The following is a 12000-nucleotide window of genomic DNA, read 5'->3' as shown; positions in this document are numbered from 1 at the left end:
GCACACAGCCCAGGCTGCCGGTAAGCTTGCGCGGAAAGTGGCGCGCTGAGCGCGCTTGAAAAGCAAGTGCAGACCAGGATCGCGGCTGCCCAGGTCCCCGCGACTGCGACCTAGGCTTGGGAGACGACCTAGGCTTGCGGGGAGACGCTCGGAGGTCCACACTGAGGTGAAGGTCCCTCCCTGAGTAAGCAGGAACCAGGCGCCCAGGCACGGGAGCGGTGCAAAAGGCGCCATTCCCGCGCCACTGAACTGGGCTACAGCCCACGTCCTGGAACTGAGGGCTTTGGAACTGAGACCCGGGGCACGAAATTAGGGGCGTGGGTTCCCCACGACGGTGGGGCACAAGGCAGACACAGCACCCCAAAGCCGTTGAGGTGTACCCTACCATCCCCGCTCTGCTCCCTGTCCCACGGGGTGGAAAATCAGCTCCCCAAGGGCTCTAGGAGAGATCTCTGGCGCCACCTAGCGACTTGAAGCCAGCACAGGCTCCTGAAGGAGCTAGTGGCCAGCTGGGGAGTTAGCCCACACCCGGCCCCTTCCGAACAAGTAGTCTGAGCCCACAGGGAGAGCGAGCACCCACAGCCGGAGCAGACCAGGCACGCAGAAGAGTGTGCCTGACACCGTACGCGCAGGGAGTGTGTCCCACATCACCATTTTAGAACAGGGACATTTCTTCAGTAAAGACTACCTGCAAAAGGCTTCCTCAGGAGCCAGAGGTGAGCAGGGGAAGTTCGCCCACGCCAGACCCCCTCTGGCCTGCAGTCCAAGCCCAGAGGGGGAGCAGGAACCCACCGCCGCCGGGGCAGACCAGGCGCACAGGGGAGCGTGTCCCCACATCGACATTTTAGGACAGGGACCTTTCTCCAATAAAGACTGCTTGAAACTGACTGATGACTCCTGGAGGAACCAGAGGGGAGCAGAGAAGCTCACCCAAGATGCCGGCCAGTCCCAACTACACAGTGTCCCAACGCATACAGCAAATTAGAAAACAGACAGTAGGGAGGAGAAGAACCACACGCAACCTAGCAACTCTCCAGAGAAAAAGCACACCACAAAAAGAAAACCAGCCCTCAGATTGCAACGACAGTAACTTGGAAGAACTTCTGAGCCTTCCAGAAAGAGAATTTAAAATTGCCGTGATTAAAAAACTGACAGAAGTCATAAAGGAAAACAATGATAAGGGGGAAATAATCAACGATCAGAAGAATGAAATTGAGTCCCTAAAGAGGGAAGTAAAAGAAATGCAGGAGATCAAAGAATTAGTGGATGAACTAAAGAATTCTGGGAAAAGCAATGAAAGCAGAATTGATGAAATGGAAGAACGAATAAGTGCTCTTGAAGACACAGAAATAAAAAGAACCAAAACAGAAAAGGAAAGAGAAGTACGAAGGAAAAAGAATGAAGAAAGACTTCGGGAACTATCCGACTCCATGAGGAAAGGAAATATAAGAGTTATAGGAATACCAGAAGGAGAGGAGAGAGAAGTAGGAACAGAGAAAATATTCAAAGAGATAATTGAAGAGAACTTCCCAAATGTGAAGAAGGAGCTGAAAATTGATATACAAGAAGCAAGAAGAACACCAAACTTCCACGACGAAAGAAAAAATACAGCAAGACACATAATAGTAAAGCTCCCAAGAATCCAGGACAAGGAAAAAATAATGAAGCTGGCAAGAGGGAAGAAACAGATAACATTCAAAGGAAAGCCAATCAGGCTGACATCAGACTTCTCAGAAGAAACACTACGGGCAAGGAGAGAGTGGAGGGACATAGTCAACAGACTCCAAGAAAACAGATGCCAACCAAGAATACTCTATCCCGCAAAGCTCTCCTTCCTCTTTGAAGAAAGAATATGGACCTTCCCAGACAAACAGAAACTCCGGAATTTCATTGCAACTAAACCCCCACTCCAAAAAATACTACAAGGAGTCCTAAAGCCAGAACCTCAGAGGGACGAATAACAATGAAAGAAGGCCAAAAAAAAAAAAAAAGTTATTAAAAGAATAAATAAATAAAATCAAAGGAAAGACAAACACAATGGCAAATACAGATGTTAACATATCAATAATAACTCTAAATGTAAATGGACTAAACTCTTCAATAAAAAGACACAGAGTTGCAGCCTGGATTAAGAAACAAAACCCAACCTTTTGCTGTCTCCAGGAAACAAATTTAGCTACAAAAGATAAAAATAGGCTCAAAGTTAAAGGATGGAAAACAATCCTACAAGCAAATGGACCAAAAAAGAAAGCAGGAACAGCTATACTTATATCAGATAAAACAGATTTCAAACTCAAAAAGATAAAAAGAGACCCCAATGGTCACTACATTATGATCAAGGGGACAATACTTCAAGAAGAAATAACACTCATTAACATATACGCACCAAACGAAGGAGCACCAAAATATATCAGACAACTGTTGTCCTCTCTGAAAACAGACATCAGAGAAAACACATACGTAGTGGGAGACTTCAACACACCACTATCAACAATGGATAGATCAACAAGACAAAAAATAAGTAAAGAAACCAAAGCTCTAAATAAGGACCTAGAGCAATTGGGCTTAACAGACATCTATAGAACACTAAACCCCAAAAAAACGGAGTACACATTTTTCTCAAGTGCACACGGATCATTCTCCAGGATCGATCACATACTGGGGCACAAGACAAACATCAACAGATACACCAAGATTGAAATCATATCAACCATCTTTTCTGACCATGAAGGCATCAAACTAGAAATAAACCATAAAAAGAAGGCAAGGAACTTTCCTACCTCATGGAGATTAAAAACCACACTACTGGAAGACCACTGGACTAATGAGGAGATCAAAGAGGAAATTAAAAAATTTTTTGAATTGAACGACAAGGAGGACACCAATATCCTAAATGTATGGGATGCAGCAAAAGCAGTAATAAGAGGAAAATATATAGCAATAGAAGCTCACATCAAGAAACAAGAAAGAACTCAAAGAAACAACCTAATCTCGAAGCTCAAAGATCTAGAAAAAGAACAACAAAAAAACCCCAAAACCAGTAGAAGAAAAGAAATAATAAAAACCAAAGCAGAAATAAATGAAATTGAAACTAAAAAAACAATCCAAAAGATCAATGAAACCAAGAGCTGGTTCTTTGAAAAAATCAATAAAATAGACAAACCCCTAGCCAGGCTCACAAAGGAAAAAAGGGAGAAAGCACAAATACACAGGATCATAAATGAAAGAGGAGAAATCACAACGGACACAGCAGAAATCAAAAGAATAATCAGTAACTACTATGAACAGTTATATGGAAACAAGTTCAACAATCTAGAGGAGATGGACAAATTCCTACAACTCTACAATCACCCAAAGCTAGATAAAGAAGAAATAGAACACCTAAACAGACCAATTACAATTAGCGAAATTGAAATGGTAATCAAAAACCTCCCCAAAAACAAAAGCCCAGGACCTGATGGATTTACAAATGAATTCTACCAAACATTCAGAGACGAATTAGTGCCTATCCTTCACAAACTCTTCCAAAAAATTGAGAAGGAAGGGACAATACCAAACACGTTCTATGAAGCCAACATTACACTAATACCAAAACCGAACAAGGACAACACAAAAAAGGAAAACTACAGGCCAATCTCCCTAATGAACACTGATGCAAAAATCCTCAATAAAATTTTAGCCATCAGAATCCAACAATGTATCCATAAGATAATTCACCACGACCAAGTAGGATTCATTCCAGGGGCACAAGGATGGTTTAACATCCGAAAATCAATCAACGTTATCCAACACATCAACAAAAAGAAATATAAAAACCATATGATAATATCAATAGATGCTGAGAAAGCTTTCGACAAAGTGCAACACCCATTCATGATAAAAGCCCTTGAAATTCTTGGGATACAAGGAACATACCTCAACATCATAAAGGCCATCTATGACAAGCCAACAGCCAGTATCATTCTCAATGGTGAAAAGCTGAAAGCAATTCCATTAAGATCTGGAACAAGACAAGGATGTCCACTCTCACCACTGCTTTTCAATATAATACTGGAAGTCCTAGCCAGGGCAATAAGACAAGAGAAAGACATCCAAGGAATCCAAATAGGAAAAGAAGAAGTCAAACTATCACTATTTGCAGACGATATGATATTATACATAGAGAACCCCAAAAACTCCACAGAAAAGCTAATTCAACTCATCAATCAGTTCAGTAAAGTGGCAGGATACAAAATCAACACGCAAAAGTCAGTAGCCTTCCTATACACAAACAATAAATCTGAAGAAGAAGAAATCAAAAAAACCATCCCTTTTGTTATTGAAACAAAAAAAATCAAATATTTGGGAATAAATCTAACAAAAGAGGTAAAGGACCTATACAAAGAAAACTATAAAACACTGTTAAAAGAAATAGAAGAAGACACAAAGAAATGGAGAGACATCCCCTGCTCGTGGATTGGAAGAATAAACATTATTAAAATGGCCATCCTTCCAAAAGCAATATACAGATTCAATGCTATTCCAATCAAAATTTCAATGTCATTCTTCAAAGAAATAGAACAATTATTGATGAAATTCATATGGAATCACAAAAAACCCCGAATAGCCAAAGCTCTCCTGAAAAAAAAAGAAGGGAATGGAGGCATTACACTCCCAGACTTCAAACTCTACTACAAAGCCATAATCATCAAAACTGCATGGTATTGGAACAAGAACAGACATACAGACCAATGGAATCGAATAGAAAATCCAGAAATAAACCCACAGATTTATGGTCAACTAATCTTTGACAAAGGAGCAAAGACTATGCATTGGAGCAAAGAAAGTTTGTTCAATAAATGGTGCTGGGAAAACTGGGTCGCTACATGCAAAAGAATGAAGCTTGACCACTACCTCACACCATACACAAAAATCAACTCAAAATGGATTAAAGAACTAGACATAAGACCTGAAACCATAAAATATATAGAAGGAAATATAGGCGAAACACTACGTGATTTGCACATCAAAGACATCTTTACAGACACATCACCCAAAGCAGTGATAGTGAAGGCAAAGATAAACAGCTGGGACTACATCAAATTAAAGAGCTTCTGCACAGCAAAAGAGACAATAACAAAAACAAAGAGAAACCCCACCAACTGGGAGAACATTTTTGCACCCAACACTAATGATAAAGGACTGATCACAAAAATCTGCAAAGAGCTGATGAGACTCAACAACAACAAAGAAAATAATCCAGTCAAAAAATGGGCAGAAGAGCTAAAAAGAAACTTCTCTGAAGAGGAAATGCAAATGGCCAACAGGCATATGAAAAAATGTTCAACATCACTTGCCATCAGGGAAATGCAAATCAAAACTACCATGAGATACCATCTTACACCAGTGAGAATGGCACATATTAAAAAAACTAGCAACAACAAATGCTGGCGAGGGTGTGGAGAAAAAGGAACTCTTCTACACTGTTGGTGGGAGTGCAAACTGGTCCAACCACTGTGGAAAGCTGTGTGGAGATTTCTGGACCTACTAAACATAGAGCTTCCATATGATCCAGCAATTCCACTCCTAGGTATTTACCCAAAGGACACAGAAACATCAATTCCAAAGAACACCTGCACCCCTATGTTTATAGCAGCACTGTTTACAATAGCTAAGCTTTGGAAACAACCCAAATGCCCAAAAATAGATGACTGGATCAAGAAGATGTGGTCCATATATACCATGGAATATTACTCAGCATTCAAAAAAGATAAACACATGCAATTTGCTGCAACATGGATGGCGCTGGAAGGGATCATGCTCAGCGAAATAAGCCAAAAAGAAAAAGAAAAATACCGGATGGTCTCACTCATAGCAGGAATCTAGAAAACTTAAATAAGGGACCAGGAAAACGAATAACTATAAGAAAGTGAAAATCAAAATCAACAAAAAACTATGAACCAGAGACACTTTTAGGGAGGCGGGGGCGGGAGGGGAGGGATTGGGGTCAGAATGGGGGGGCTGCAATTGTATGGGGAATATAACAATAAAATTTATTATTAAAAAAAATAAAAAAAATAAAAGTTAAAAAAAAAAAGGCAAGATTTCAGAATGCATGAAAAAACAAAAGCCGTAAGTCATATCTAAAATAGTAAAGACTGGGCCTCCCCTGGTGGCGCAGCGGTTGAGCGATGGGCTACGAAGCTGCCCATAGCCTCTGCAGTGCTGGTTCGATCCCCGGCCACCGGCGAGGGTCCCACATGGCATGACAGACCTCTCCTGCCATGCCCGCTGCTCCCCTCAGCAGTGTATTTCAGTCAGTCTGCCTGTTCTGCTCCCCGCTCTGGCTCTGGTGAATTCTCTCACCCTCCCGTGCTTCTGACTGCACCCAGTGCTTGTATAAATAAATAAATAAATCTTTAAAAAAAAAAAAAAAAAGTAAAGACCCTAGAATTTAAGTCTCAGCATAAGACAGGTACAGGCTATAGAGTAAAAGGTTTAAACATAATTAGGTGTGATATGAGGATAAACGTGAGAGTGTCTGCATCATAGCTTCTTCCAGCTATGCATGGTATTGGGGGTTAAAACAAAAAATTAAAAACTTTCAACACAAAAACATTACCTGCAGCAGCTAGATGAGCTGTCACCTCATCAGCTGCTGTGGAGTTGAGTATGTCTGAATCATCATAAGAGGTGTCCTCAGGAGAAGAAGGTGAGTCTTCATCAGCACTCAGCATACTGTGTTCGGTGTAAGTGGCCACATGGACCTGCTGCACTTGCTGGGCCACGGCATGGGCTTCTATGGTAGCCATGTGTTCAGTTTGGGTCACTCCGTGTTCCTCCATCAAGGTTTACTGCCAGAAAAAAAGGGCAAAGAACCAGATTTAGTGTGTAATATGACACTTTAAGATACTGTCCTCTACAGCAGAGCAACTTTGACAAGTGTTCAATTTTACTACATACCACACCACACCAAATCACAGGAAATGGGATACGACATTAAAACACGACAGAAAAATAACAGAATATTTTTTATGTGAAAACATTTTTGTTAATTTTATACCTCAAATTGCAAAGCAATAAAAACTCTTACTATTACATAAAATGATAAAAAGATATTTAAGCGATCACAGTGACTAGCATTTAATATTGTGGACATAAAACACTTAGCAAGGACGTGAAATACTGAACATTTCTTGGTATTTGAAAGACACGGGAATTTAGCATTTTCCCCCAAAAAAGCAATTATTTGAATGCAATTTTTCAAACTGGTTTTGCCACTTATAAAACCTGTTCTTTCACCATGAAATGATATGGTAATTTATAAAGTATTAAGACAAAGATTTGCTCCCCCTACTGTATTTATAATCTATCCCCCCTTCATCCCACCAACCAACAGAGATGTACGTTATTCTGGGAAAAAAATTTATATATATACACATGTTCATATTATACATATTATTACATGGCTTGCTTTTTTTATGTTAAACTATATATGAACACTTCGACATCTTGAAACACCGCCTTTCTAAATAGCTGCAGAATACTTCATTGTATGGATGTGCCATAGTTACATATCTAGCACATATATCAGCTTCCAAGTCTTTGCTATTATAAACATCAGTGTAATGAATAACCTTGTATATAAAACTTTCATATGGAATCCTTAACTGAAGGAATCTGTATGAAAAAGAAATTACCAAATAATCCAGCAATTCCACTTCTGGGTATACAGACGTGAAAACAGGGTCTCAAATGGCTATTTGTACATTCACAGTCATAGCATTATTCACAATAGCCAAAAGGTAGGGGCAACCCAATTATCCATTAACAGAATGGCTAAATAAAATATGCATATCCTACAATGGAATATTATTTTAGCCTTTTTAAAAAAGATTTATTTTATTTATTTATGCATATAAGAGCTGGGGTGTAGGCCAGAGGTGTGGGAGGGTGAGAGGATTCACCAGAGACAGAGTAGGGAGCAGAACAGAAGGACTGATTGACATACACTGCTGAAGGGAGCAGCGGGTGAGTCAGGAGAGGTCTGCTGCACCTTTAACCTTTACAAAAGGAATACAGGGCCTCCCTGGTGGCACAGAGGTTAAAGTCTCAGCACTATCAATCTATCTCCAGCCATGGCAGGAATTCAATCCTGGCCAGGGAGCTAACCTACATAGTGCAGCAGACCTCTCCTGTCTTGCCCGCTGTTCCCCTTAGCAGGGAATTTCAGTAGATCAGCCTGCCCTGCTTCCCACTCTGTCTCTGGTGAATCCTCTCAACCCCCTGCCCCTGCACCTCTGGCCTACACCCCAGTTCTTATATGCATAAATAAATAAAATCTTTTTTTTAAAGGAATACAAACTAGAAAAACCAAAAGTTTTCCTCAAGTTGATTTTTAAAATCTACAAAAAACCTGCACCTAACATTATACTTGATGGTAAGAAACTACTATAAAGAGAATGGGTAGACAGCTACAAACTGGGAGAAAACATTTGCAAAAGACATTTGTTAAGTAACTGTCTTCCAAAATACAAAGAATTCTTAAAATTTAACAATATGAAAATAAACTACCTAATTAAAAGATGGCAAAAGACTAACGGACATATCACCATAGATATACACAAAAAGATGCTCAACATCATATGTCATCAGGGAACTGCAAATTAAAGCAATGAAATAAACAAAAAGAAGCAATAGTTTTTAAAACTGAGATAACACTATACACCTATTAGAATGGCTAAAATCCAAAACACCAATACCACCAAATGCTGGCAGGAATGTGGAACTAGAACTCTCATTTTTTGCTGGAAGAAATACAAAATTGTATAACCATTTTGAAAGACAGTTAAACAGTTTCACAGAAAACTAAATGTACTTTTGCAACACTATCTAGTATTGTACTCCTTGATATTTACCCCAAGGAACTGAAAACATATGTCCACAAAATAACTTCCACACAAATCTTTATATCAACTTTATTTATAATTGCTAAAACTTGGGAACAACTAAGACGTCCCTGAGTAGGTGAATGGGTAAATAAACTCTGGAATACACAGGCAAAGGAGCAGTGTTCAGCATTACAAAGAAGTGAGCTATCAAATCATGGTAAAACTTGGAGGAAGCTTAAGTGCGTATTGCTAAGTGAAAAACCAACCTGAAAAGGCTACTATGGGCAGTAAAAGTAGCAGTGGTTGCCAGGGGTTAGGGCAGAGGAAGGGATAAACGCGTAAAGCACAGAGGATTTTGTAGGGCAGTGAAATTACTGTACACGACACTCTAATGGTAGGTACATGTCATGTACAACCCGATACACGAATGCACAACACAAAGAGCTAACCGTAATTATTTTGTCTTTGGGTGGTAATGATGTGTCACTGTAGGCTTACCCATTGTAACAAATGCACCATTCTGATAGGGATTTGGAAGTGGAGGAGGCTGTACCTGTGTGGAGAAAGGGGGCACATGGGAAAACTGTACCTTACACTCAATTTTATTTGTCAATTATATATTAATATAGGTGGGATTTGGGGGAAAGTTAAAAAATAAACTCTGACATGTGGTACAACCTGGATGAAACTTGAGGACATTCTGCTAAGTAAAATAAGTCAGTCACAAAGGACAAATATTGTATGAATCCACTTACATGAAGTACCTGGAACAGTCAAACACATAGAAACAGAAAGTAGAATGATGGATGCCAGGTGCTGGGTAGAGAGAAACTAGAGAGATGTCTCACAGGTAGAGATCAATTTTTGCAAAATTAAGATTTCTGGAAATTGTTAAATAAAATGTGAAAGTACTTAACACTATGTCCACTAAAAATGGTTAAGATGGTAAATTTTATGTTATATATTTTCCCATAAGTTAAAATCATCCTTGATATAACTGTAACTTCTGTGCAAAGATAAATGACCAGAGCATAATGATAAAACTAGCCCTCGTTATCTTAAAAGAAAATTTTATTATTATTTGTGTTTTTCTTAGACTAAATTTTTTTTTAAAGATTTATTTATTTATGCATACAAGAGCTGGGGTATAGGCCAGAGATGTGGGGGGTGACAGGATTCACCAGAGACAGAGTGGGGAACAGAACAGGCAGATTGAAATACACTGCTGAGGGGAGCAGTGGGCGAGACAGGAGAGGTCTGCTGTGCCATGTGGGTAGCTCCCTGGCTGGCTGGGGATCGAACTCGTGCTGCAGAGGCTGCAGCTTGCTTCATAGTGCGGTGCTTAGTCCCTTGTGTCACCCTGAAGGCCCTAGAATAAATCTTTTTTAAAAAAAAAAGATTTATTTATTTATTCATACAAGCACTGGGCACAGTCAGAAGCGCGGGAGGGTGAGAGAATTCACCAGAGCCAGAGCGGGGAGCAGAACAGGCAGAAGGACCGAAGTATACTGCTGAGGGGAGCAGCGGGCGGCAAGAGAGGTCTGCATGCCATGTGGGACCCTCCTCCAGTGGCCGGGGAGCAACTGGGGATCAAACCGGCGCTGCAGAGGCTGCAGGCAGCTTCACAACCCAGCAGTCAACCACTGCGCCACCAGGGAGGCCCAAGGATACACTTTTTTTTAAAGATTTATTTATTTATGCATACAAGAACTGGGGTACAGGCCAGAGGCACAGGGGGTGGGAGGATCCACCAGAGACAGAGTGGGGAACAGAACAGGCAGATCAACTGAAATACACTGCTGAGAGGAGCAGCGGGTGGGACAGGAGAGGTCTGCTCCCTGGCTGGGGATCGAACTCGTGCCGCTGTGGCTGCAGATTGCTTCACAGATTGTGTCTCAACCCCTTGCACCACTAGGGAGGCCCAAGTATACCCATTTTAAATTGTGATGCATTTTTAAAACCTGAGTGCTTAACCTGTGCACTAACATAATCTCTTTTTGTACAACCTCCCCTAGTCTAACACACACATTTGAAATTTGGCTATCATGTACTAGTAAACAGCTTTGCATATCTGGAGTTGACCCCATTCAAAAAAAAAAAAAAAAGGGTAGTCATACATACATAGAATTGTGACCTTTATGATTACAAGTTAAAAGAAAATAATTATCTATTCATACAAAATTCTCCTGTCATTTTCCTTCTATCCAGTCATAAAACTCTTCCTTCTTTGGGGTCTTCTAAAAATCCTTTCTTCCTCTCAGTAGTTGCATTTTTAAGCCTAATCGGAAACTTCAGGTCAACTGTTTCCATGTAAATGACCAATTTTTACTTTTCTGAGGGTCTTGATTTTTACATTATGTGCTGCTTCCATTTTTTTTTTTTTTGCTCTAACTTTTAATTATGTCTTTCCACTCATACCATCATACATATCATGACCTCGTTCTAGCCAGTGATTCTTAAATTTGGGACTCTTCAATTATCTCAAGAAATGTTCTGTATTTCAAAATAAAATTCACTTTAATTACAAAATAAAACCACCACAGCATGCCACAAATCCAAAGAATTGGAGATCACTAAGTGTCATTTGAGACCCTTTTTATATTTTCTTTTCTGCTGGAAGTCACCTCCCCAGTCCTGGATATCTGCTCAGCAAAGACCCTCATACTCATACCCTCTTTTCTTCAAATGGAACTTTTAAAGAGACATCTGGTAAAATAATATGTATCCAATAGCAAAAAGGATAAATAAAACATGATAAAATGTTAACATCTGGGTAATAAGAATTCCTTATACTATTTTTCAAAAACCTTTCTAAAAGTCTGAAATTATATGAAAATAAAAATACTTTTTTAAAGAAAGGTACCTAACACGGTTTCGTTTATATCCTATGTTTGGTACGTTTCAGGAACTCAAAGGACTAAATACGTTAGATTTGTACATATCTAAAATGCAATTTAACATACTATTTAAGTCATACAAACAAAATATTTAAGAGAGGAAGATACCACTAAAATACTATTTTCCCATCCAGTGTGCTGTGCTTCTACTCTAAGAAACAAACTGCTCAGGGTATTTTAGAATTCTGGGTACTTCAAACTTGTTTTTTAAATGATTTGGGATTAGATGGCAT

General features: G+C 39.7%; 1 protein-coding gene across 3 annotated transcripts in view; it reads right to left on the bottom strand.

The window, feature by feature from the left end:
* Positions 1-6824, bottom strand: part of NRF1 (nuclear respiratory factor 1) — a gene marked incomplete at both ends in the record, with an annotated part of 81094 nt that extends 74270 nt beyond the window's left edge. For 2 of the 3 annotated variants that reach the window (XM_084229983.1, XM_084229985.1), the window contains one exon: positions 6602-6824. In XM_084229983.1, coding sequence (XP_084086109.1) covers positions 6602-6824 — 223 coding nt within the window. Of the gene's footprint in view, positions 1-6588 lie in introns of all 3 variants that reach the window. The other variant, XM_084229984.1, reaches the window with a different exon arrangement.
* Positions 6825-12000: the final 5176 nt, after the last annotated feature.

The sequence above is a fragment of the Talpa europaea genome (genome assembly GCF_964194135.1).
Source record: "Talpa europaea genome assembly, chromosome: 3".
Taxonomy (NCBI): domain Eukaryota; kingdom Metazoa; phylum Chordata; class Mammalia; order Eulipotyphla; family Talpidae; genus Talpa; species Talpa europaea.
This window is presented reverse-complemented; position numbering and strand designations above follow the sequence as displayed.